Raw genomic sequence first — 25734 nt, 5'->3', positions numbered from 1 at the left:
GAGCCTAAGCTGCTAAAGGCTCAAAGTTGGTGCGCTGTCGGGTGATCCACGCGTGTGGGTGCAGGGCGAGGAGGGGCCGGAGAGCCCGAGACAGGGTTTCGGGATCTCTGTTTGGCCCTTGCGGGCTGCGTTCCTCCAGCGCGCAGTCACGCCCTCACCTGACCAGCGCAGGGAATTTCCAGTTCCTCACCCCCCGCCTTTGAGGGAAAATGAAAGTGAAAGGAAACAGACTTGGTAGGGGAGATCGCAGCACCATGAAGCTTCTTCCCCTGCTCGTCGTTGTGGCACTGGGTGAGCGGACCCCATTCCTTCTCGTTTAGGAAAGGACACATTGGGAAGGAGAGGGAGGTGATCCCATCGCGGGTCTGAAGGGCGGGCCGGTCCCGGACACCCTGTGGCAGCCTGGTCACCGGAGCCCCTCTTCCCCAGGCCTGGCGACCGTGGTGGTCTCGGCTGGACCACAGACGATTGAGTGCTGGTTCGTGGAGGATGCAGGTGGGGGTGGCCTGTCCAAGAAACCTGCCACATTGCTACTGCGCCATGGACCCAGGGGACCGCCGCCCCGGCCAGATCTTGACCCTAAGCTATACTTCAAGGTGGATGGTGAGTCTTCGGGACTCAGCTGCGTCTGTCGCCTCCTCTTAGCTCACGTAGGGTCCCCGGGCCTCAGTTTTCCCCTTTGTAAATAAGTTTGGATACTCTCTAAGTCGCTCACTACTTTGCTAGTTTGTGCCTTCCGGCCTGTGTACAGTCAGCACGTTTCCAGCCGGGCCTACCGCTACATCCTTCTCGGTTCCGCAGACCCGGCGGGAATGCTCCTGGCTGCCTTCAGGCGGTACCCCGCAGGCGCCCACGCCCCACACTGCGAGATGAGCAGCTACATCCCGTTCCCCGCCTCGGCGAAGTGGGCTAGGGGTCTGAGTCCGCAGCAGAACTGCTCGCGGGCCCTGGACGGGGATTGGCTGATGGTCAGCGTATCCGGCACGGTCTTCAGCCTCTCCAGCCTGCTGCGACCACTGCCGGAGCCTCAGCGGGAGCCTGTCTTCATCACCATGGCAACAGGTAGCCCTGAAGAGAAGCGGGAGATGGATGGGTAGCTTTTAAGGGTCTAGATTGGCCAGTTCGGCGACTCGCCAAGAGTTGGAGGATCAGTATATTTTTTCTGTTAAGGGTTAGACAATCTTCACCTTTCATTGTAGGGGGAGAGTAAAATTGAAACCTGCTGTGGTTTGGGGGCGGGGCTTTGCAGAGGGACTGGGGAGGCGGTCAGGGTGTCGGTTTCCAGAAACCAGAGTTTGAGAAACTCATAAGGTTAGGAGTCCCGACACCCGAGTTCTTTTCTGCACTCGTCCCAGGTTTCAAAAATCAAACTTTGAGTCTCTTCAAAGCTCACTCTAGCCTAAGGACAGCCTGTCCAGCAAGGAACCTCTTCCTGAGTCTCTCGGCCATGGTCTTGATTGCCTCAACGGTGGCCTCTAGTGGGCAGAAGGGACACAGCGGAAGCGGTGGATTCTCCTGCAAAGGCCACTGTCTCACTCACTAAATAGAGTGCGGTGCAGCAGAGTTCCCAGAGGTCCACCACTTTGCTGTGCTGGACAGGGGAAGAGGGCACTCCATGGGCAGATGTGCAGAAATGGGGTAGATCTGTCTTGAACGCCTCTGAGCGTCTGCTCTTCTCCTCGGGCACCACCTAACAGGAAGACAGAACCATCCGCCTTTTCCATTTCTGGTGTTTTTATGCAAATACTCTCACCGAACTCCCTGAGTCCTTTGTCTTCATCATTTGAAACTCCTAAGGGGGGCAGTCTGAAACCCTCAGCTCTGCCAGCACCTCCTCTCTCAGCTCCACCCTATTCAGGCCCGTTGTGGGGACAGTAGTTCTCTCAAGAGAACCGGCCCTCACATCGTTGGTCTTAATGGGGGATGGCGGTGGCTACCACAGCCTTTGTCCTATGGGTCTGTTTCTTCCCAACTGTAGAAAGTAGGTTCTTCCCAGTTACTTTTCTTTGTAGCAGTGAAGCAAGGCGCTGTGCTGTTCACTGATCCAATAAATGTTATTAGCACCAAGAGAAAGTTAGGACCCCGAGGTTCCCAGATCAAGCTCCAGATAATTAGCAAAGAACATACTGAAAGCTTGGGTGTGTGAATCGCAGCGTGCAGGGTGGCCCTGTGTGCTCAGTGACGGGTGATCGGTGAGAGGCTCAGCGTGTTTCTCACATCTGTTGTAGACAGTCCAGTCCCATGTGGCTTCTGCAGGGCAGGAGTGTGTGGCTCAGTGACTGTCAGTTATTTCCAAGTTGGTTTTACTTGTGTGTGTGTCTAGGTATGGGTCTGTGCATGTGAGTGCAGCTGCCTAGGGAATCTAGGAGCAGCCGTTGGACCCTCCAGAGCTGGGCTACAGGTGGCTGTGAGCCATGTGGCCTGGGTGCTGGGAACCCAACTTGGATCCCCGGAAGTGCAGGATTGGTTTAAAGTCACCCTCTAGGCCCTTGTCTGGGCTCCTAGAGTGCTCTGGGCCAGGACTGACCGATCATTTCTCATGGACTCTGGGGTGAAATCAAGTCACTGTATCCCCTCTTCCTCATCACATCAGGTCATACCTGCTTGACTAGAAACCCATGAAAACGGGGTTGGGTAGATGGGTCATCAGTTAAGAGGACTGGCTGACCTTTCGCAGGGCAGGTCACGGCTGTAACTCTGTGTGCTATAGAGCAGTTGGCACGCTCACACAGACATACATACAGGCGGACACCAGTGCACGTACAAATCTTATATAAAAAGAACCGTGACATGGCTTTATTCGTTGCTATCAGGCCCCTCCCCTCATCCCCAGGGGACTGAACCAGCATCAGGGAAGCTCTCTGTCACCTTCCAGAAGCTGCTGCAGCAGGCCTAGGCCGCCTCTCCTGAATGATTGTTTTCACAGAACACTAGGGTAGGAAATCACCCTGGTTTGGGTTCAGGGCCAGGCCTTGCTCGTGCTGGACACACAACTGGCCGTGGAGCTGCCCAGCCAGGGTCGAGTCTCTCTTTCTCAGTATTGAGTGCACACAGCACTTCGTTCCAACCACTCTTCTAGAAATGTTACAGGCAGGCTGTACTAGGAATCTACATGCATATACAAATGACAGTAAAAAAGAGGTCAGGAATTGAAGAGGGGAAAGAGGGAGGAAAGGGAGAGATGTTGTCCTCTGAGGTGACTGAGTAAAGGCCCTCACCAACAGGGTGAGGAAATGAGCTTCATGCAGGGTCCACACAGAGAGAACTGACTCCCGGAAGTCCTCTGACCGCCACATGCACACCATGCAGGAACACACACACACATAAGTGAAAATGTAAAGGACAGTATAGAAAACTTTAACTGTGGCTGGAGAGGGCTCTCATTTGTAAACTTCTTTTTTTTTTTCTTTTTCTTTTTTTCGGAGCTGGAGGTTTGTAAACTTCTTGTGCTCCGTGTACTGACTGGCCTCCTATAGGGGGTTTTATTATCGAAAGTCAGGAATGAGACAGATTTGGTTAGCCAGAGGTATTAAATGGCAAATGGCATGACCATCACCACCTCAGTAGCTCAGCAGATTGGTGTAGCTGGTCTTTGTTACTGTGTGGGTTGTTCTTTTCCCGCCCTTTCTCTGCTGGGTGTTACTCCCTATGACTACATAGGAGAGAAGGAGAGATAGAAGAGAGAGATCCCTGAGTCTAATTTCTTTTTGTTGCTTCTTTGAGCACGACTAACAAACTGCAGGCAACCCCCCCCCCCGAATGGCCAATCTGCCCCTCCTCTTGTGGGGGGTGTCCTAGCATTTATGTACCCTCTGAAAAGCTCCCAGAATTCCAAGTATCACACAATCAGACGCCTTTGCTAGAGCACGAGGCAAATCAGTCAGCTGCCATGGACAGTCTGAAGCAGCCCTATCCCAGACCTGGGATTAAAATGAAAGCTTATCATGCCTCATGCTGTGGGATCTTGGTGGTGGTGGTGTTGTTTAAGAGACTGAAATCCCAGAATTCCCACCAGGTAGGTCCTATTCTTACTTTGACTGGCCGTTACTCATTTTTGTTTGTTTTTGAGACTGGGTCTTAGGCAAGCTTGTCTGGAACTCATGGTAGTCCTCCCACCACGGTCTCCCATGTGCCGGGGTTATCAGTGTGCAGTCCTCCTGCCAGTTTCCCATGTGCTGGGGTTATCAGTATGTGCAGTCCTCCCTCCATGGTCTCCCATGTGCCGGGGTTATCTGTGTGAGCCACTAAGTGCGGCTTCCGTTTCTCCTTTGGAGATTGGGGGAGGGAGCTGAGGCGTAGCTCAGTGGTAGGCCCATTGCCTGCTGTGTGTGACAGTCAGCACTGGATGCTCAGGCCTGTAATCCTGGCACTGGAGACACGGACAGGAGAGTCAAGAGATCTGTGACAGCTGTGCTACAGACTGCTCCCATGCATGAGGCCTTAGGGTCAGTCCTTAGCGCTGCAGCAGTAGTCACACACGCACGCACGCACGCCAGCCTCCCAACACACACATAGGAAAGAAAGGAGGAAGGCCAAAGTAAGGTAATCACTTATCTACTGAGTTCCGGACTAGCTCATCGTGCAGAGTGAGTTTTAAGATACCCTGAGCAGAGTGTGTGTGTGTGTGTGTGTGTGTGTGTGTGTGTGTGTGTGTGTGTGTGTGTGTGTTAGAGAGATGGCCCAACACTTAAGAGCTTTGATGAGAGACTGTGGTTCTAATGCCTATATGATGGCTCACAGCCATCTTTAACTCTTAATTCCACAGGATCCAGTGCCCTCTGCTGGCCTCCTTTGGCACTGCACACACGTTGCACTTGCAGGCAGGGGAAACGCTCACCCTTAGACCCAGCCACCTATAGATTTTGAGAACTGTGTTTGGCAGTGTGTTCAGCACAGAATTTCCAGGGCTGTAATGCCCCGCCCCCATCACCTTGATTTACCCCTGTAGTATTACATGAAGTGTGGGTCTTCTGGAGCACGAGCGGGCCCTCAGCTCTGCTCCTCCCTTCTCCTTTCGTTCTCCCAACGCCCAGTGGTACTGACTGTCCTCACACGTCACCCCGCCCCTCGGATCCATCTGGGAAAGGATGCAGTGCTGGACCTGCGTTTTGCCTACGCGCCCCCTGCTCTGGAAGATGCTCCCTCTGTGGCCTCAGGGCCTCCTCCCTTTGGGCTGGAGTGGCGGCGCCAGCACAGGGGAAAGGGTCACCTGCTGCTGGCTGCAATTCCTGGGCTGCTTGAGAAAATGCCACCAGCCCGAGAAAAGGCTGTGGCATTTGCTGCTTGGGATGACGACAATGATCCCTGGGGCCCGTGGACTGGGAATGGGACCTTGTGGCTGCCAGCAGTGAGCCCTTCTCAGGAGGGTGTCTACCTGGCCACCGTACATCTGCCCTATCTGCAAGGACAGGTGTCCCTGGAGCTGACTGTGCACAGTGAGTCAGGGGATCATGGCAGGGGGGAGGGATGGTACTGAAGACAGCCGGGAGCCCTGGGTCTCTGAAAGCTTTAATGTGGATTGTTGTGAAGTACTAATGGGGAGACAGCACCCTGCTAGTATCAGGGAAGCCACAAGATAAACTGAGGGAGGGAGTGGATTCCCTCAGTTTCCTTTCCTCTTCTTTCTTCAGAGCCCCCGAGAGTGTCTCTAACACCAGCACCCATTGTGTGGGCTGCCCCAGGAGAGGCACCCCCAGAATTGCTCTGTCTTGTGTCCCACTTCTACCCTGAGGAGGGCTTGGAGGTGGAATGGGAGCTCAGAGGTGGCCCAGAAGGAAGTTCTAGAAAGGCTGAGGGGAAGACTTGGGTCTCCACTGTCCGTCACCATTCTGATGGCTCTGTCAGCCAGTCTGGGCACCTGCAGCTACCCCCAGTCACTGACAAGCAACATGGAGTTCGCTATGCCTGTCGGGTCCGCCACCCTAGCCTGCCCTCATCGGGGCGCAGTGCTGAAGTCACTCTGGAGGTGGCAGGTAATGGCCTGGGAACACCTCAACCAGGGTGAGCCTCAGAAAACACCAAGCTCATTTGCACTGCTTCTGTTTGCTAGGCTTCTCAGGGCCCTCCATTGAGGACGGCATAGGCCTCTTCCTGTCTGCTTTTCTCCTTTTGGGCCTCTTCAAGGCACTAGGCTGGATGGGTAAGTGTGAGGCCTGCCCCCCACAAGACATACCCTGCCCACACTGAAGTCTCACCCACCCCTTCCTTCCTCAGGCATGCCCACCTCTCACCCCTCTCTCTTTCCCCATAGCTGCCTACCTGACCATTCCTAAAATCTTAAAGGAGAAGGCCTCAGCTACCAGCCTGACCGTTCCCAAAGACGAAAAGGTAAGAGTGCCTTGTTTCTGGGGCTTTACCTCCTCCTGCCAGTTATCCGGGGAGGGACGCTGGCTGCAGCGGCAGGTGGCGACTTCACAGGTACCTGGTCTGAATCCTTCCTCATCCTCAGTGTAGTTCACCTCAGACTTTCTGGCCTGGATCTGTTTCCTTGTGAGTAGTGATTTTTAAAAATTATGCAGGCAGTTATGTCCGTTAGAGATTAAGTCACACATTAGTAGCTACATTAAAAAAAAAGGGGGGGGGGGCTGGGGATTTAGCTCAGTGGTTAGAGCGCTTACCTAGGAAGTGCAAGGCCCTGGGTTCGGTCCCCAGCTCCGAAAAAAAGAACCAAAAAAAAAAAAAAAAAAAAAGCCAGGTGCGTTGGCCAGTGTTTCCAGGCATAGCACCTCAGAGGCCCATGCAGAATCCTGAGTTCTAAGCTGCCACACACAAACCTTGGCTCACGGGGGAAGGGAGTAAAATGAAACAGGCAAAATTTAATCATATATTTTATTAAGTTTTTGTCGATACAGGTCTCATGTAGCTCAGGCTGCCCTCAACTTGTATATATAACTATAACTATATATATATACACATATATTATATACACACACACATATATATACATATATACATACACATACACACACACACACACACACACACACACACGCACACACTTGAAGATGACACCCCACACACACACACACCCACTCCTGCCTTGGTTTTTTGAGACAGGATTTCTCTGTGTAGCCCTGGCTGTCCTGGAACTCACTCTATAGAGCAGGCTGGCCTGGAACTGATAGATCTGCCTGCCTTTCTTAGGATTAAAGGCGTGGCCACCACTGCCAGCTTTCTGAGGGCAATCTTAAAACTCCTCCCTCTCCTGCCTCCACTCCCTAAATGCTAGGATTGACCGAGTGTTACCACACTCCATTACTGGACCTTTGTAATTTTCAGAAGTTACATTTTTTTACTTGTGTGGGACTGTGCATAACACATCACACATGTGGAAGTCAAAAAACTGTGGGAGTTTTCTCCTTCTACCCTGGAGGTCTTGGGGATCAAACTCAGAAAGGCAAGTACCTTTACCCCTGAGCCACCCACTAGCCACATCTTTCTTCCTCATAAAGATTTTCTCCTATGTTTGCATATGAATGTGTGCAGTGTGTTACCCCCCTGTGGTTGGATGTCAGAGGACAACTCTTGGGAACCAGTTTTCTCCTACAACCTGTAGGATCCTGGATCAAACTCAAACCAGCAATTGATTCTGTCTGCTGAGTGTCTCCCAGCATAAGTTTTTATTTTAAAGTGCAGAGGATAATCAGGATTTATTACAGAGTCAAGTGGGGTACCACCAAAGCAGGAGAGTAGGCAGCGGACAAAGAGACTGTTAAGGAGGGAAACTCTCGTGACCAGGGAGACCACCATGCTGCCTCCAAGTCCGAATCTCACCCATCCAGACAGTTTAAACCTGTAAACAACATACGGGACTCCAAAGCTCAGGGCACAGCCCAGGGGTGGGGCTCAACTGACCCACCGGCTCCTCTAGAAGACTCAGGAGCTAGGACACAGGACTGTGTCTGGCAGGTGGGAAACGCCAGCCCCATCCCGCTCCCATGTCTCTTAACTATGAGGATGTTTTTTAGGTTAACCAGGAGGAACTCACTCCTAATACTTCAAATTCCCCACTTCTTCCTTCTCTTGCAGAAGTCAGAGTGAAGACACTGGTCTGTGGAAGCCACCCTCATCTCTGGTCCAAACGACTCCAGTAGCCCCTGCCCCAGAACAAGAGGGGGGTGCCTCATACCCTCTTCTCCCTCCATTAAATGACTCAGGGTTGTTTTTTTTCTTTTTCTTTTTAATCTTCTTGATTGTGTTCTTGTTTTTAGACAAGGTCTGAAGGTCTGGCCTGGACCCTCACCAAGCCAACCACGCTGTCCTCGAAGTCCAAGAGCTCCACCTGTCTCTCTTCCTCCAGAGTGACAAGTGGCTTTGGACATCTTGCCTAAGGGTGTTTTGTTTGTTTGCTTGTTTTTTTTTTTTTTTTTGTCTTTTTGTCTTTTGTTTTTTTTTTTTTTTAAGACAAATCTAGCATTCTTAACGTTTGGAGGTAGTGGTTCTCAAAATTTTTGGTTCTAATACATGTTTAAAATGACCAAGAAGCCCAACGAATTTTTTGTTATGTGGGCTACAGCTATTGGAATAGAACTAAAATTTTAAAATGTGGGGGAGAAAAAGCGAGGCTTAGTTAGTGGCACACTCATTTGACCCTGGCAAGGCACGTGGCAGAGGTACGTGGATTTCTGATTTCCATGCCAGCCTGGTCTACAATAAGGAGTTTCAGGTCAGTCAGGGTGTCGTAGCAGGACTTTGTTGAGAGAACCAAATACAAGAACATATATTCACAGGTCAAGAAGAACCACTGGGGGTTGAGTGGTAGAGCGCTTGCTTAGCAAGCGCAAGGCCCTGGGTTCCGTCCTCACCTTGGGGGGGGGGGGGGACGGGACACTACTGTATGCCCTAGAGAGGCGGTTCTTAGCCTGTAGGTCATGACCCCTTTAAGTCCATCGGGAATACCAGACATTTATTTACATTAGGATTCACAACAGTAGCAAAATCAGTTTCGAAGTAACAAAAGAATTTTACAACTAGAGGAACGGTGTTATAGGACTGTAACATTAGGAAGGTTGAAAACCACTGCCCAGGGAATTGACGATAGGGCCACATAGCATCTTAGCGTTCTAGGGACCTTTGGGACAACCCACAACAGTAGTCTAGAGACGAAGGGGTACATGTGTCGCCTATGGAGTACTAATGCCTACCTCTCCAGCCGTCCATTCGTACCACAGAGTTTCCTTTGCCTCGTCCTTTCACGAGCGTCCCCCGTGCAGTCCACCGGCTGTACTTAAAGGATGGCTGTCCACTCCTGTCTGCCGGGCCTCGTGAGCCAATAAAGTCTTTTAGAGTTTTCATGAGGGTCTCTCGTTCTCTGGTTTCCAAGCACAGCCAACATCTTGGTCCCCCTCCAGTCTTCCCACACGCGGGGCGATGACACAGCCATCTTAGGAACTGAGTGCGCTCTGGCGCACCGCGAGAGCCGGAGGCCGGGAGCGACGGACCAGAGTAAAACCGGAAGTGGCGCACTAGCCGACTTCCGTCCCCCTCCCCGCGCGAGTGGGCGGGCTTAAGGGCGGCTCAGAAAACTCGGCGCGGATTTGCTCCGCTGCACTCGTGCTGGCGCGGGTGGTGTCATTCTGGGGCCCCAGTAACGGGGTCGCGCCCTCACTAGGGCGCTTCCCTCGGGAGTTGCTGCACTCACTGCTCTCGTTAGAGAAAGTGATTTAAAATCCCGTACTTGCCCTCCCGTGGAGGCTTGAGACAGGACCCTGACCTCCCGCCTGCCTGTGCTGGGAGGCATGGGCTTCGGAATCCCCGAGTAGGGTAGTAGGGGACAGTGGAGTGGGGCACCTGGAGACTGCGTCCCAGCCCCTGGCATCCAGCACTCCCCTAGTCGGTAGCCCTGGCTCCTGTCCTCACTTCCTTCCCTTTTTGGCTCCTGCTGTCGGGCGGACGCGGGGAGGGGGGAAGCGGAAAGGGCGGGAGGGCCCGGGAGCCCGGCGGGGTGCAGGAGGGGGCATCGCGGAAAAGCCAGGGAGGGGACTCGGTAGAGGGCCAGAGACCGACAAGAACAGAGGCCCGGGACCCGCGCGCAGCCCCTCACCCTTCCCGAGCAGGTCAGAGCCGGAGCACCGGGTGACCCTGCCCATTCCGCAGTAGTTATGCCCCTAACCCCTAGCACGCCCCGAGGGCTCGGGTTTCCCTACTCCTGTATCTCCCCTCCCCCCCAGCCTTCCTGAGGGACTCCCACCCAGGTCCCTTCGTGCCCAAGTCCCCACGCCCGTCTGACTCCACCCCAATCCCACCCGTCTCTCCCCAGGCACCCCCAATGGCCCGACCCCGCTGATTCCTTCTCTCGGCCATGCTCCCGCGGCCCCTGCGGCTGCTTTTGGACACGAACCCCCCCGGGGGAGTCGTGTTGAGCAGCTTCCGGAGCCGGGACCCCGAAGAGGGTGGGGACCCAGGTGGCCGGGCCGTGGGCGGGGGGCAGGAGGAAGAGGAGGAGGAAGAAGAAGAGGTGAGACGCGGGTGGCGGGAGGAAAGGCATTAAGTATTTCTGAGACTCTTCTCTTGGTGTTTCTGGGTCCCTCGGTCTCTTCCTCCCTGCCTCCCTTTCACCCCGCCACGCTCTTTCTCTGGATATCTGTCCCCTGGCTGCGGGTCTTGGTGTCTCTGAAGTTCGCCCTGTCCGTCTGACTCGGAACCCGCCTGCAGGAACCTGCCGAGTTCCTGCCTGGAATGTCTGGCTGGCAGGCAGGATGGCTGTGCCTGCGGGGCTCAGGCCCCCTCTGCCCACACCTGCCTCTGACGGCTGCCACTGGGCAGTTAGTTGTGTCTTGGTCCCTGTCTCCCTCCTCGTTTTTGTTTGGCTGGGAGGGGTTTGTTTCCACAGTAACCGGCTCCTCAGACTCTAGGATTGGGGAGGGAAGCCTCTGGCTTCACCGCCTCTTCCCCCACCCCCTGGTGCTCAATAAAGGGCAGCGAGCCAAGAGGTTCTGGCACCTGGAGAGATGATCCCAGGATAGGTAGAGCGTGGTCATCTTCGTCCTTAGGGATTAGTAGTTGTGACTGTAGCTGCAGGATTTAGGGTTTCAGGAGGGTTCAGAAGTTAGAATCGGAGCCTGAGGACTCAGACTTCTGGGCCCCGACATTGGTAAAGTTAGGGTGACTGGCAAGGCTGGTTTTTCGGGATCGGTCGGGGGAGGGGCTAGGGCCACATGACTCTTAGTCTACCGCCCCCACCCCCCCATCATCCCTACTTCCCCTTCTTCTTGTAACTGGGATTGGAGCCGCCACCTTCAGGGGGTCCCCAGTGCTGAGATTGAGTGGAAGCTGTATTGGGGATCCGGGGAAGGGAGTCTGCGGAATTTGGGCTCCTCTGGTTCAGTCAGGGAGGGCGGGTCTTGTAAAGTTTCAGCTTCAGGTCTCTCCGCCTTTGGCTTTGCGCTTCTTCGGGCGCTCTGCTTGTGACTTTGCACCCCGCTTTTCTGCTGTGTTGGGCTCAGCTGTGGGGGCAAGGGGATTTGGGGGCGACCAGAAGTGGGGTTCCTGCATTCAATTGAAACCCCGACTCCAACCTCTTCAACGGAGCTCTGAGGTGGCTAGTGGGGCTGTCTGAGCCCCAGGGTGGGGTAGACCTGGGGTCACCAGTACCCTCTACCCCTCGACCTCGCTGGTATTGTCCCCTGCCATCGCAGGTGAGGGGTGCAGAGGGAGGAGCAGGGCCTGGGGACGATGGCTGGGGACTGGAGGTGCTGTGGAACTCACTTCCTCTTCTTGCTCCTCCAGGCTTCTGTGTCAGTCTGGGATGAGGAGGAGGATGGTGCGACCTTTACTGTCACAAGCCGCCAGTATAGGCCTCTTGATCCCTCGGTGAGATCATAAGCTTTGCGGTCCTGACATTCAGTTTTTAATTTGATTTTTTTTTTTTTTTTTTTTTTTTTTTTGGCCAGAGCACTAGATTGGAGGTCTGGTAGCACTCTTGTGTGATTTAAGCCATGTCTGAACTCTGAACTGTGGAAAAAAAAAAAAAAAAAAACTAGATCTGGACTATCCTAGATGTTGTTTAGCAGTAAGATTGAGGAGACCATCAGTGAGACACCCTCCATGTTCTCCAGGCCCCCCTGCCTCCGCCTCGCTCCTCCCGAAGGCTCCGTGCTGGTACTCTGGAGGCCCTGGTCAGACACCTCTTGGATGCCAGGACATCAGGGGCTGACATGACGTTCACTCCAGCCTTGCTGGCCACCCACCGGGCCTTCACCTCCACTCCTGCCCTGTTTGGGCTTGTGGCTGACAGGTCAGGAGCCAAGGGTGAGGAGGCTCCTGGATTCCCTCTGAGTAACTCTCAGCACCCGGGTGGGGGCTGAAAAAGCTGCAAGGTAGACTCTCTCCTCCTTCCCAGGCTGGAAGCCCTCGAATCGCATCCTCCGGGTGAGCTAGAGAGGACCACAGGGTGAGTGGCCCTGTCTGAACCGCAGTCTGCTCAGAGGGAGCTGAGGCTGGACCTCTGACCCCTGGCTGGTTCCCCTTCTCTCAGGGTAGCCATCTCTGTACTTTCAACCTGGCTGGCCTCTCACCCTGAGGATTTTGGCTCTGAGGTCAAGGGTCAACTTGACCGGCTTGAGAGCTTCTTGCTTCGGACAGGGTATGCAGCACGGGAGGGTGTTGTGGGGGGCAGTGCTGACCTCATCCGAAACCTCCGGGCCCGGGTGGACCCCCGGGCCCCCGACCTTCCTAAGCCCCTGGCCCTTCCTGACGATTCCCCTGCTGACCCCACGGATGTCCTGGTGTTCCTCGCTGACCACTTGGCCGAACAGCTGACCCTGCTTGATGCGGTGAGACCTTGACCTTTGACCCCACGTACTCTGACCCCCTCACTAACCTCTCCTTGGCTCCAGATCCTTTTCTTGCTTCCAATTCTGGTGCAGTCCCCTTTTCTGCTTCTCTGACCCTTCTCTTCCCTTTGCTCCTTGGCTGTTGTCCCCTTTGAACTCTGGCCCCACTGGTCCCCGGCCACTTAAGAGCCTCAGATCCCTGATACTGGAAACTTGCCTGGCTTGACTCTAAATTTTAACCTATGACCTCTGCCCTGCAGGAGCTGTTTCTCAGTCTGATCCCCTCTCAGTGTTTGGGAGGCCTATGGGGTCACAGAGACCGGCCAGGACATTCTCATCTCTGCCCGTCTGTCCGAGCTACCGTCACGCAGTTCAACAAGGTGGCGGGGGCAGTAGTTAGCTCTGTCCTGGGGGCCACCCCAACTGGAGAGGGGCCAAGAGAGGTGACTGTGAGGCCACTCCGACCCCCACAGAGGGCCCGGCTCCTGGAGAAGTGGATCCGTGTGGCTGAGGTGAGAGGGAACAGCCCTGCTGCCTGGGGACTCTTCTGTGGAGGAGAGAGGGACCCTCGAGCCTTGACTCTGCGTGCTCGGGTCCTCACAGGAATGCCGCCTGCTTAGGAACTTCTCCTCAGTGTATGCTGTTGTGTCCGCTCTGCAGTCCAGCCCTATCCATAGGCTTCGGGCGGCCTGGGGGGAGACAACCAGGTAGGACTGAGGTGCCTGAGGCCTGGGGCACAGAAGCTTCCGAACCCAGGCCTGTGCTCAGGGCCTGTTCTTCCTCTCTAGGGACAGCCTCAGAATCTTTTCCAGCCTGTGTCAGATTTTCTCAGAGGAGGATAATTATTCCCAGAGCAGAGAGCTCCTCATGCAGGTGAGGGCAGTCTTGCTTTCCCCATCCTCCACACCTCCTCCTCCCTTCCCAGCTCCCTCCTCCCCAGCTCCCTCCCCTCCTCCTCAACTCCCTCCTCCCAAGCTCCCTCCTCCCCTGCTCCCTCCACCCCCCATATCATCGTTGTTTTGTCACCCCCAGGAAGTAAAGCTGCAGCCCCCTGTGGAGCCACACTCCAAGAAGGCCCCAAGGTCTGGCTCCAGGGGTGGGGTGAGTGCTCAGTTGGGCTGGGATGTTGTGGCTTACCTGGTGAGGTGAGTAGACAGTTGTGCCTGAAGGGAATGAGAGAAGGGCTCACATCCCGATCTCTGCCTGCAGGGTGTGGTTCCGTACCTGGGAACCTTCCTGAAGGATCTCGTGATGCTGGATGCAGCCTCCAAGGATGAGCTGGAGGTCAGTGTGTGTGTGTGTGTGTGTGTGTGTGTGTGTGTGTGTGTGTGTGTGTGCGTGCGTGCGCTCGCGCCCCTGCCCCTGCCCCTGCCCCTGCCCCTGGGTGATCCAACAAGTGCCCCTTAGGGTCAGTCAGACGACCTTCCAAAGAGAGGCTACAGGCAGGAGAAACAGTGCAGTCTCTCGAGTCAGGTTCTGTTACCATGGGAAGTAGTTCAACCTCTGTATGTCCTCAGTGGTCTGTCGGTATCTGCCCGACTGTCTGGACGCCGGCCTGTTAGTGGGAGGGATACATTTGTCAATGCAGTCATATTTGTCAAGGGTTTACAGCATATTGGCAACGCCAGCACACACAGTTTATTAAATGCACGAAGACTGAGTAGCTGGTGTGAGTGACCCCCTGGCATGTTCCATCCCCAGCGTTGTAAACAGAATGAAATGCCGAGGAGGTTACCAGAAAGTTCCTTGTCCCACTGTGAGCTCCGTTTTTTCATCTAGAAGCTAGATTAGATGCTCTGTCAGTGTCCAGTGGAGCTGGGTACCGCCTGTAATCTCAGTACTGGGGCTCAGAGGCTGCCAGTTTCTCTGACTGAGAGGCTAGCCTGCCTACACTGTCTGTTTGTTTTTATCTTTTTTTTTCTTTTTTCTTTCTTTCTTTTTTTTTTTTTTTTTTTCTTTTTTTTCCGGGGCTGGGGACTGAACCCAGGACCTTGCGCTCCCTAGGCAAGCACTCTACCACTGAGCCAAATCCCCAACCCCTCTGTTTGTTTTTAAAGATTTAGTTTGCCCAGCATGCTGGCACACACCTTTAATCTCTGTACTCAGGATGCAGGTTGTGGGAGGGATCTCTATGACTTCAGGCTAGACTGGTCTACATAGTGAGTTCAGGACCAGCCAAGGCTACACAGTGAGAGCATCTCAAAAACAAACAAAAAAGGATCAAGTTAAGATGGGTTTAGGTCTGAGATGTGAATGGGAGGGGGAGGAGGGGTGCGATGCCAAGGTTTGAGTGGCTGGTGCACTGGCTGTGTTTGGGGAAGGGGGGTGTTCTCTCTGATACTGGAGCGAGCAGGATTAGGCCTTTATCCCTCTCCCACTGCCCTTGCAGAATGGCTACATCAATTTTGACAAGCGGAGGAAGGTGAGAAGAATGTGGGGGCTCAGGGCTGGGTGGTGGATCTCTGTGTGTGTGTGTGTGTGTGTGTGTGTGTGTGTGTGTGTGTGTGTGTCCCGGGGATGGGGGGTGGGTAAGGGTGGTGAAGTCAGGGGCCCTGAGTTTTGGCTCCTGCAGTCTGAGGCCTCCTTCCCAGGAGTTTGCTGTCCTTTCTGAGCTGCTGCGCCTCCAGAACGAATGTCGTGGCTATGACCTCCGACCTAACCCTGATATCCAGCAATGGCTCCAGGGCCTCCAGCCATTAACTGAAGCTCAGAGGTGACTGGCTGGGTCTGGTGGTTGGGTTCTAGGACTCTGGCTCGGGGGTGGGGGCGGGTGTGTGTATTGGTGGCACGCCCTGACCTCTCTGCCTATGGCTGCCCTGTCCAGTCACCGTGTATCCTGTGAAGTGGAGCCATCTGGTACCATTGATTCCCCCGCGGCAAGGACGCTTCGGCCAGCACTAGTCATCACACAGTGGACGGAGTGAGGACACAACTGGCTAGCTGGGAGCCGGTTTCACGGGCAGGGACTTGCCACTTCCCCTGTCACTGTCTGATTTCTTGCCTCTGCAGAGTTCTGGGCTCCGTTGGAGGCCCCACTCCGCTTGTGTCCTGGGATCGGCCCACTGTGGGGGGAGATGAGGTGCCAGGAACCCCGGCCCCTCTGCTGACTCGCCTCGCCCAGGTGAGCCTGCTCTTGTGTCTGACCCCATCAGGACTTTTCTCTTCTGCTTCTCAACGTTCATGACCTCACCTGTTTGCCCCTAGCACATGAAGTGGCCGTCTGTCTCATCTCTGGACTCTGCCCTGGAAAGCAGCCCCTCCCTGCACAGCCCTGCTGACCCTGGCCACCTCTCTCCTCCAGCCTCCTCCCCTAGGCCTTCTCGGGGTCACCGACGCTCAGCCTCCTGCGGGTCTCCGTTGAGTGGGGGCACAGGAGAGGGGGCCTCTAGGAGTGCTGGATGTGGGGGCGGGGTATCTGGGCCAGGGTCCTCTGATTGCCGAATCATCCGAGTCCAGATGGAGCTTGGGGAGGATGGCAGCGTCTACAAGAGCATCCTGGTGAGGGAGCCTGGGGCTGGGCAGGGTGGGAAGGACCTTACCTTGTTAGGCATTAGTCTTGGGTTTGGGTAGCCAGAAGGGCTCAACTGTAGTTTCATGGGACTCAGGCCGTTGTTTGATGCAACTGTGCATTAGCAGGCCCCACCCTGAGTTTCCAGGAGCTGTTGCTCTGGGAACCATGTGGGCCGGCTGATGGGGCACTGGCAGCCACTATATTGGGTTTCTTGTTTATTTATTTTTTTCCAAGACTGGATTTCTCTGTGCCGTCCTGGCTGTCCTGGAGCTCATTCTGTAGACCAGGCTGGCCTTGAACTCAGAGATCTGCCTGCCTCTGCCTCCCAATTGCTGGGATTTAAAGCACAGGCCACCACCGCCTGTGTCTTATTTATTTTAAACGATTAGACACAGGTGACCTGTTTTGGTTGGGCTAAAAGGATAGGAAACAGGTCATCATGGTATATTTATTGTTCCCCTTCCCCCCACTGACCCCCAAGACAGGGTCTCACTGTGTAGCTCTGGCTATCTTGGAATTCACTCTGTAGACCAGGCTGGCCTCAAACTCAGAGATTCTCCCTCCCTGCCTCTGCCTCCCAAGCGCTGAGATTTAAAGGCATGCGCCATGACTGCCCGGCTTTTTTATTGTTCATTTGGTCTCTTCGGCAAGGTGACAAGCCAGGACAAGGCCCCAAGTGTTATTAGCCGCGTCCTTAAGAAAAACAATCGTGATTCTGCTGTGGCTTCAGAGTTTGAGCTGGTGCAGCTGCTACCCGGGGATCGAGGTGAACAGGCTGGAGGGAAGGCACACTGAAGGGAGGCCCTCGTAGCTGACACTCGTGAATGCTTCACTCCCTCTTCTGAACCCACAGAGCTGACCATCCCACACTCGGCTAACGTCTTCTATGCCATGGACGGCGCATCTCACGACTTCCTCCTGCGGCAGCGGAGAAGACCATCTGCTGCCACCTCGGGTTCTCACAGCGGCCCCTCGGCCTCAGGAACTCCTCCGAGCGAGGGAGGAGGGGGCTCCTTTCCCAGGATCAAGGCCACAGGGAGGAAGATTGCACGGGCACTGTTCTGAGGATGAAGTCCTGTTGGTTTACATAGCAACTCATACCAGGAGTGAGCAGCCACACAGGGTGGCCCTTCTACCCGAGCAGAAATCCCAAAAGGCGGCCAGCCACCCTGGTACAGTAAAGTCACCTGTTTACGAAACCACTGCGAAAAAGCCGGCCCCGTGGGACTGGTGATCATGTAACCAAGTTGGATAACTGCATATAGCTTCCTCCTCTGGGGAACGTGGCACGCCATCTGTGCTGGAAAGAATATTAGCCACTGCCACGTGACAGCCTGTGACGGGCCAAGGGAAGGCCTAGAGGCTGAGCCCAGAGCAGAGGGCAGTGACAAGAGGTTCTGTTGGGGGTTTCTTGTCCCGCTTTGGGGGTTCTTGCCACTGTGATAACACTAAGAGAATAAACCAAAACACTACCTGAATCCTGTTCCTGTCCTTCAGTGTGCGGAGCTGGGGAGTGGGTGGGGAGTAGTGATTCTGCTCCCAGGAGGTACCTGGTATAGCTCAGTGGCAAAGGGCATGGTGGGATGCGTGAGGCCCTGGGCCCCATCCTTGGACCCGAGAAGGAGATACTGGTGAAAGGAGACCCAGGGATTCCTTCACTCCTGGCTCCTTTATACATTCCCGTTTCTCTTGTCAAAGACCCTCAGAAGCAGGAGCTCCTGAATGACAGTTATCTCTCGGGTAGATCTATAGGAAATAATTTAGGGCAAAGAAACCCAATAACAGCTATGTGGAAGTGACGTAAGAATTTGGAAGGAGGACTGGAGAGATGGCTCAACGGTTAAGAGCACTGACTGCTCTTCCAGAGGTCCTGAGTTCAATTCCCAGCAACCACAGGGTGGCTCACAACCATGGGATCTGACGCTCTTTTCTGGTGTGTCTGAGGACAGCGACCGTGTATTTATATATAATAAATAAATTAAAAAAAAAAGAATTTTGAAGGAATTTCAGATTAGTTAAAAGTTACATGCTAACCAATCCTAAGAAGACAGAGGAAATCAGGTAACCTAGGGCTGCTCCGGGACAAGTGTTCACAGCGAATGACCGGGTCATATCCTGGGCTCTCAGGCCAGAGAACTGAGTTCTGTGGCAATGACATGCTGTGCTGTAGACAGTGTCTACTCCGGTGTCCCCGGGTTGCGCCCACCAACATAAGGGAAGCCAAAGGGTTGTATATATGAGCAAGAAATAGTAGGGGCTGGGGATTTAGCTCAGCGGTAGAGCACTTGCCTAGCAAGCGCAAGGCCCTGGGTTCAGTTCTCAGCCACGGGAGAATCCAGCTAGAGATTTCAGTCACAGGAATGTGAGTCCCGGAGGTGTAAAGCGTACAGAGAAGTTAAGGACTGTGAATAAAGATTGGCTAGAAAGAAAGTAGGTTTGGTTCTGTTTACATTTTATTGACTCAGGGTTAGCCTCATCCCTCCCTCCCCAGCCCCCTCCCCCTCCCACGGGGTCAGGCTTTCCCGGGAGCCTTTGCGTTCTGGGCCCGCTGGAACTCCTGCTGCAACTGAGCAAGGGTTTCCCTCTGTTGCTCTGACTGCCTTTCGAGGTCCCGAAGCTGCGATTCGTAGCGCTTACTGAGAAGGAAAAGAGAGGCAGGCAGAAAGGAGAAATCAGTGAGGGCTCAACGTTCTGGAATAAAGGGAAACTGGTGGAACATTTGAGGTTTGTGGGACAGAAAGCGGGGAGGGCGCTAAGGGGAAGAACTGGCTGGTGAGATGGATCAGTTAGGTAGGGCTGTTGTCCTTCAAGGCTGGCACCTGAATTCAAGCTACAGAAGAACCCTACAGTAGGGAGAACATTCCCACAGGTTATCCTTTGACTAATATGGGCCAGGCCCAAATGTAACACGAAAAGAAAGGCCAGGAATGGTGGCACATGCTTCCATCCCTTGGGAGGCAGCAGCTGGTGCATCTACCACAGGCTAGCACGGTCTACACAGCGAGTTCCAGGGCAGCCACTTTATGGAAGTGGCTAGGCGGGCGTTGCTATAGATATAGAACTATCCAGCACGGGCTCAACATTTCTGCACTGAAAAGGCCAGCTGCTGCACTTACATTTCCGCTGTGATGTAGTCTAGCCTCTTCCCCACTGTGGCCCGAGCCTCCCCCAGCTCCTGTTTGACAAGCACGGGTCCCAGAAGCTTAAAGACCACGTTGGATCCATCCAGCAAGGCCAGTTCCTGAAGAGGGGATGGGGCGGTGTATGACATAACGGTGCCCAGGGAAGTCCCTCCTCGCCCTTCCCCCCCCCCCAGCGTCCCACCCTCACCTCCTTCACGATGTTATTTTCCGTTAGCTGGGCTTCAAGCTTCTGCCTCCCTGACATGGATTTACTCAAGTCTGGGATGGTGAGAGGAAATACACGATTAGAAACATCAAATGGGCCCGGAACCGCACAATTCTGGGGAGAATGGTTGCGAGGAAGAAAGAGAGGATACCGAGTTCGCTGCACACAATATCCCCCCTTCCTACCCTCTGATGGGGCACGACGCCTCATCAGAGTTGAGAGTGGACAGGGACAAGACCACACCAGCTCCGCTCTCTTACCCTTCTGCAGCTGTTGATATTTCTCTACCTCTCCCTGCAGCTTCTTTTGGATCAGTTCGGCCATGGTGAAGAAGAAAGCCTCCTGGGCGGGGGTCGCTGGGTCTCAAGCTCTGAAAGGCACCTGAGCTCCCCTTCCTGGCCCTGCAGAAGGACAGCACGAGCTACCGTGGACTCTCTACGTCCAGAATAGTCACTCCCTAGGCATTAGAGAGCGAAAAGAAGAGACACCCCCTAAATCCAAACCCTAACCTTTTCACGCTCTGCCCTCTGTATTCATAAACCCGGAAATAAACAAGGCATGCCGGGGGAAAAAAGACGGCGCCGGAAGTTACATTCTGACACATGCCGGGACGTGTAGTTCTGACTTGTGTGAGGCTCGTTCTACTTAAAAGACTGGACTCGAGAGATTTTGGGCAAGACAGAGCATTTAATATGGAAAGTAAAAGCTTATCACCACCAGGATTCTGGACCTAGACTTTTTTTTAATCTTTATTTGGTTAGAATTTGCTTTGTTAGCGAGCCTATCCGGCTCTCAGGGGCGTGCCCTCTCTCAACATGGCGCCAGAGGCTTCAGACGCCCTTACGGCGATGATTGGATGAAGTCTCGGGGACTTCCGGAAGTTTCCTCGCAGGCCTTGGGAAGACTGAAGGGAGTTTTGCACGTGGATCGTCGTTCCGTCGTCGGGATGGAGACAGCCCCCAAGCCGGGTAGGGGTGACCCACCCAAGAAAGACAAGCCTCAGGCCAAGAGGAAGGTAGTTTTGGTGGGAGGCGTCCGCGCCCCGGGGCCGGGCTCGGGCTGTGCGTGCGAGGGCTTCTCCTCTGCCCCTTAGAAACCGCGGCGCTACTGGGAGGAGGAGCCCACCCCGTCCGCCGCCGGCGCCTCTCCGGGGCCGCCACGGAAGAAGGCGAGGACTGGAGAGCCGCGACCCCCGAGGTCCCAGAGCGCGCGCATCGCCCAGAAGCCTCGGTTCTCCAAGAAGCCCCCGATCCCAAAGAACGCCTCAGACTGGAAGAAGCCGCAGAGGACCCTGTCTGGGGTGAGCCCGGGATTGACAGGGTGGCGGTGCAGGTCGCCCCCTGAAAACGAGAGGAACCGGGTCCATCAGAACCTGCCTCTTACCTCCCTGCCCCTCGATAGGCTCAGGACCCGTTCCCAGGACCTGTCCCCGCCCCCCTGGAGGTGGCCAGGAAGTTCTGCCGTATTGACAAGTCCAAAAAGGTAAGGAACCGCGGGCGGTGGCGGCTTCTCCAGTGTCTTTCCCAGGACCTCCCCCTCCCCCGCAACATGCTCTTCGGTTCTTCCAACCCTGTCATCAATACCGCAGCTCCCGCATTCGAAGCCTAAAACCCAAAGCCAACTGGAGAAGGCTGAAGCACAGGAGGAAGAGGCGAGCGTCAGAGCTGCCCGCGCTGAGCTGCTGCTTGCAGAGGAACCTGGGTGAGTGGACCCCGACTTGGGTTTTCCCTCGTCCTGTCTTTCTGGAACTTTGTGTTGGTGTTTTTATGTTTGTATGCCCTCTTCCATGGTGGGGAGTGTCACCATCGCCACCCTAACCGCCTTTCAGGTTTCTGGTAGGAGAAGATGGGGAAGACACAGCAAAAATACTGCAGACAGACATCGTGGAGGCTGTGGACATCTCTAGTGCTGCCAAGGTGAGCCCGAGCGGGAAGAGGAGGGGCCCAGGAGACCGGGTGGGGCGAGTTCAGTTTTTCATGGTTAATTTTGACCCTTCCCAGCACTTTGACCTGAATCTGAGGCAGTTTGGACCCTACAGACTGAACTACTCTCGAACTGGGAGGTAAGGTTGAGCTCCGGAGGCTCCATTCTCTAAGAAAGGACTTAATTATCTGCCTGTGTGCACCTGTGCATACCTAGAGGCCAGAAGAGGCCCAGAACGGCTTGTGATCTATGAACCTGGAAGCCAGCAAGTCCCCCTCCAAGTCCCCTGGGGTCACCCTCCTTTCCTTTCCCTTTGGGCTGGGGTTATAGGCATGTGCTGGACACAGATGTGTACATGCCTAGCTGGGCTATCTCTCTGTGTTGCCCCTCTCCCATGCTGCCCCGCCGCCCCCTTTCTAAGGGAAGAAGTTAGGTTAACTTTGGCTTCTGAGGTGATGTAACCTCAGAAGGTGATGTAGGGGATCGTCACAGCAAGAGCTGGAAGAGGCTGAGTCTTTTTGGTGGTTCTGGCTATGAAATTCATGACCTTGTGTGAGCCTGTAGAGCGCTCACACGCACACTCACACGCACACACACGTACACATGCACACACACTTGACTATTGAGCTACACCCACCCTCAGCCCCTCAGCTGCCAGTGACTTTATTGTGTATGTGCGAGCGTGAGTGTTCGTGTGTTGGGTGGTGTGCCTGCAGATGAGTGCGTGTGCTTGTGATCACCAGAGGCCAACGTGGCGTCGTCACGTGCCGCTTTTCATTTTTTCCCTGCTTTTCGTCGTTGGTGTGTGTACCATTGTGGTTGTGCGAGCCCACGAGGCAGTGTGTGTGGTCAGCTCAAAGATAGTCATTTTCTCCATCTGCCTTCATGTGGGTTAGGGAGTTCGAACTCAGGTCACCGGACTGGTACAGAAATACCTTCAGCCGCTGCGTCTTCTGGATGTGCCTCTTTATTTTTCAAGCCAGAAGAGGGCGCCAGATCCCCGGGATCTGGAGTGACTGATGCTCGCGAGCCACTATTTGGGTGCTGGGAACAGAACCCAGCCTTCTCACGGGAGCAGCAAGTGTCCGTCCCCCGTACTTTTGAGCCGGTTCCTCATGAACAGATGTCCAGCAAGATCTGCCCGCCTTGCTCTCCCTGTCACTGGGATTACATGTGTGTCAGGGATTCAGGCTCAGGCCGTTATACTTTTGTGGCAAGCACTCTACTGACTGAGCCATTTCCCTGGCCTCTTCTGTGACTCTTGAACTAAGATTTGGCTGTGTCTCCTCAGGTACACGACCTGTGCCTTCTTCAGTTACACAGTTGGGTCTGGTCGCGCTGTCTGCAGCAGTGCGCTGGCTTCCTCCCGTCTGCCGAGGGGCTGTGTCGGGTCTGGCTGAATTATTCCAGTCTGGGTCATGTGCCCCCTGCACTAACACTGCTTCTGCTTCACCTCCAACAGACACCTGGCTTTAGGAGGGCGTCGGGGTCACGTGGCTGCCCTGGATTGGGTGACAAAGAAGCTCATGTGTGAGATCAACGTCACGGAAGCGGTGCGGGACATCCAGTCAGTGCTTCCTCTGTTGGCGGTTGATGGGATTGAGCCAGCCCATTCCCTAAAGGATGATGCCCTGTGGTCCTGCCTCCCATGAAACCAGCCCTCCTTTCTACCCAGCTTTCTCCATTCCGAGGCTCTGCTCGCAGTTGCCCAGAACCGCTGGCTTTACATCTACGACAACCAAGGCATCGAGCTCCACTGCATCCGCCGCTGTGACCGAGTGACCCGGCTTGAATTCCTCCCCTTCCATTTCCTCCTGGCCACCGCTGTGAGTGGTCGTGGAGCTGAGGGCCCAGCCCGGTGGTGGCCCGTGGGAGGACCGTTCTCCCTTAGGACCCGTAGAAGGAAGAGAGGACAGCCTGACATCTCGTTTTCTCTCTCAGTCAGAGACAGGGTTTCTGACCTACCTGGATGTGTCAGTGGGGAAGATCGTGACAGCTCTGAATGCGCGGGCTGGACGGCTCAATGTCATGGCTCAGAACCCCTACAATGCTGTTATCCACCTCGGACACAGTAATGGTCAGTTCCCGGATTTTCCTGGCCAGCCTGTTTCTCTCGTCCCCTCCTGACCCTCTACTAACGCGTTAATGCGTTTCGTGGGGCTGGGAACTGAACCCAGGGCTTTGTCCATGGGAGACTGCTCCCCTGAGCTGCACCCCAGCTGCCCAGGTCTGTGGAAGCCTTCATGCTGTGTCCTGAGTCCAAAGCCTCAAGAGCCCCGGGCTGGCTCTGCAGCAGTGACCTGGAGTGTCCTCGGTCTTTCAGGCACAGTGTCTTTATGGAGTCCAGCTATGAAGGAGCCACTGGCGAAGATTCTGTGTCACCGTGGCGGGGTGCGGGCTGTGGGAGTGGATTCTACAGGCACGTAAGTCACGTGCTTGGGGAGGTGGTATTGGGCACAGCTGGGCAGAAAGGTGGATGACCCTCGCCCGTAGGAGCACAGAGGGCATCCAGTCACGTGTGTGGCCTTCTGTTGCAGCCAACCAGCTGCCTATAGTGTGGGTGTGTTACAGAACCCGTGTGATCCTGAGAGAGGTGTGGGTCTAGTTTGGTGCACGCCATGTGCAGGGGTATAGAGTGCTTCCCAGAAGCACCTTCCAAGGTGGTGCCTCTGTCCCGTGACTCGATGTCTCGTCCCTTTTGCTGGGCCCGTCATTTGCCGTGTCACTTCTTCCCCGAAGCACCTTCTCTCCTGTTCTCTTACACAAAAAATTCTCTAACCTAAACTCAACTCTGTAGCCACATGAGGGAAGAAGATTCAGGGATTCATGCTCACGGCCCCAGCTCAGCCCAGAACCTAGCCTGCCAAGGGTGTCCCGTGAGGTGGAGGGGAGCAGCTAGGTCACAGGGAACATCGGTCCTCCCTCAGGGTCCTCCCTCAGGGTCCTCCCTCAGGGACAACAGACTCCCACCCCAACCTACCACCCAGCTGTATCAAAGCTGACATCTTAGACGAGGGGGACCTGTGTCCCAGTTCTGCACGCGAACTGTGTGTTAAATCGCTGTTCAAACAGTTTGAGTGTGCCGTGTTTAAGCCGGCCCGGAACATGTAGCGAGCCTCCTGCACCAGCCTCCTGAACACTGGGACTCTGGGGTAAGGAATCCAGCCACAGTGCCTTCTTTCTGATGGGTTGAGCAGCAGCTGCAGTGTACACTTTAACCCCAGCACCCAGGAGGCTGAGGCAGGGGAAGGGAAGCTCAAGGCCAGTCTGCACTACATACTGAAACTGAGTCTAAGAACCAGCATCTCTCAGTGCTCTCTGCGTCTGGGCTGGTGGGATCACTCTTTTGGTTTTTTGTTTTTTGAGACAGGGTTTCTCTATGTGGCCCTGGTTGTCCTGGAACGCACTCTATAGACCAGGCTGGCCCTTCAACTCAGAGATCCGCCTGCCTCTGCTTTGAGTGCTGGGATTAAAGGTGTGGGCTACCAACTCCTGGCCCTGGTGGCTTTTCACTCTTGATCTTGTTTGTGACTACCTCTGAAGTCCTGCCTTGCCTTGTACCTCTGGGAACTTGTGCTGTCAGTGCCCTGTCCTGACAGGCATGGCGCTGTCTGTGTGCTCTCCTGACAGGCATGGCGCTGTCTGTGTGCTCTCCTGACAGGCATGGTGCTGCAGCTCTGCATGGCATGACTGTGCTGTTTCCAGAGGAATTTCCCACAAACTACTTCCCCTTCACTGATGATCAGGGATTTTCTAGGTTACATTTTTGCATCATTGCAACTTTTTCTTTTTAAACGGAAACAAACCAGTAAAGAAGGTGGGTAGGGAAAGCCCAAGTTACCCACTTTGAAAAAAGCGAAAGATTTTGAGATGCTGAGATGGCTTTGGCTGCCATCGCCGTCTTTGTGAACAAGTCATTTGATTCTGCCCGTTCTCCCTGCATGCCAGCTTGGCTCTGGAGAGTAGGGAAGCATGCCTGTGCCTCAGTGGCCAGTAGACCCGATCTGTGGCTCACCCTGTTTGGGTCCACAACTCTCCTGCCTGGGGCTTCATTGCCTGGATAGCACCACAGTCCTGAAAGTTCTGGATGCCTCGATCAGTGGCCTTTTTGTCCTGCTGGGACTCTACCGAGCTCTGTCACCTTGGATCCAAGGTCAAGGCAGGAGACTCCTTGGCCCC

The 25734-nt window shown here is 54.6% G+C and overlaps 4 protein-coding genes across 8 annotated transcripts in view; 3 read left to right on the top strand and 1 right to left on the bottom strand.

Moving 5' to 3' along the window:
• Positions 1-227: 227 nt before the first annotated feature.
• Positions 228-8183, top strand: Tapbp (TAP binding protein). Of its 2 annotated transcripts, none has more exons than XM_087596877.1 (8): positions 228-291; positions 430-603; positions 802-1062; positions 5034-5435; positions 5631-5972; positions 6050-6139; positions 6251-6327; positions 6418-6501. In XM_087596877.1, the coding sequence occupies exons 1-8, from the start codon at positions 255-257 to the stop codon at positions 6451-6453; spliced, it is 1419 nt and encodes a 472-aa protein (XP_087453003.1). In that variant the 5' UTR covers positions 228-254; the 3' UTR covers positions 6454-6501.
• A 1335-nt stretch (positions 8184-9518) lies between these two features.
• On the top strand, positions 9519-17762 carry Rgl2 (ral guanine nucleotide dissociation stimulator like 2). 3 transcript variants are annotated; one of them, XR_015644568.1, is made up of 18 exons: positions 9519-10055; positions 10259-10456; positions 11728-11811; positions 12057-12235; positions 12341-12391; positions 12476-12773; positions 13034-13285; positions 13377-13480; positions 13562-13646; positions 13806-13874; positions 13983-14057; positions 15163-15195; positions 15346-15486; positions 15598-15693; positions 15783-15894; positions 15978-16271; positions 16936-17050; positions 17138-17762. XR_015644568.1 is itself a non-coding variant. In NM_212547.3 (18 exon segments), coding segments are annotated over 17 exon segments (2337 nt in total). In that variant the 5' UTR covers positions 9979-10055; positions 10259-10300; the 3' UTR covers positions 17350-17762.
• A 953-nt stretch (positions 17763-18715) lies between these two features.
• Pfdn6 (prefoldin subunit 6) lies at positions 18716-20187 on the bottom strand. Of its 2 annotated transcripts, NM_001164718.1 has the most exon segments (5): positions 18716-18920; positions 19401-19525; positions 19615-19685; positions 19893-20033; positions 20142-20187. In NM_001164718.1, coding segments are annotated over 4 exon segments (384 nt in total). In that variant the 5' UTR covers positions 19957-20033; positions 20142-20187; the 3' UTR covers positions 18716-18796.
• A 341-nt stretch (positions 20188-20528) lies between these two features.
• Wdr46 (WD repeat domain 46) overlaps positions 20529-25734 on the top strand; it is a gene marked incomplete at its 3' end in the record, with an annotated part of 127752 nt that continues 122546 nt past the window's right edge. Inside the window, 10 exon segments of the mRNA NM_212491.2 lie at positions 20529-20647; positions 20726-20932; positions 21034-21114; positions 21221-21333; positions 21461-21548; positions 21633-21694; positions 23018-23122; positions 23231-23381; positions 23497-23632; positions 23879-23978. Coding sequence (NP_997656.1) covers positions 20579-20647; positions 20726-20932; positions 21034-21114; positions 21221-21333; positions 21461-21548; positions 21633-21694; positions 23018-23122; positions 23231-23381; positions 23497-23632; positions 23879-23978 — 1112 coding nt within the window. The 5' untranslated portion in view covers positions 20529-20578.

This window comes from Rattus norvegicus, chromosome 20 (assembly GCF_021556685.1).
Source record: "Rattus norvegicus strain SHRSP/BbbUtx chromosome 20, alternate assembly SHRSP_T2T, whole genome shotgun sequence".
In the NCBI taxonomy this organism is placed as follows: Eukaryota; Metazoa; Chordata; class Mammalia; order Rodentia; family Muridae; genus Rattus; species Rattus norvegicus.
Note: the sequence above shows the minus strand (reverse complement) of the source record. Positions and strands in the feature narration are given on the sequence as shown.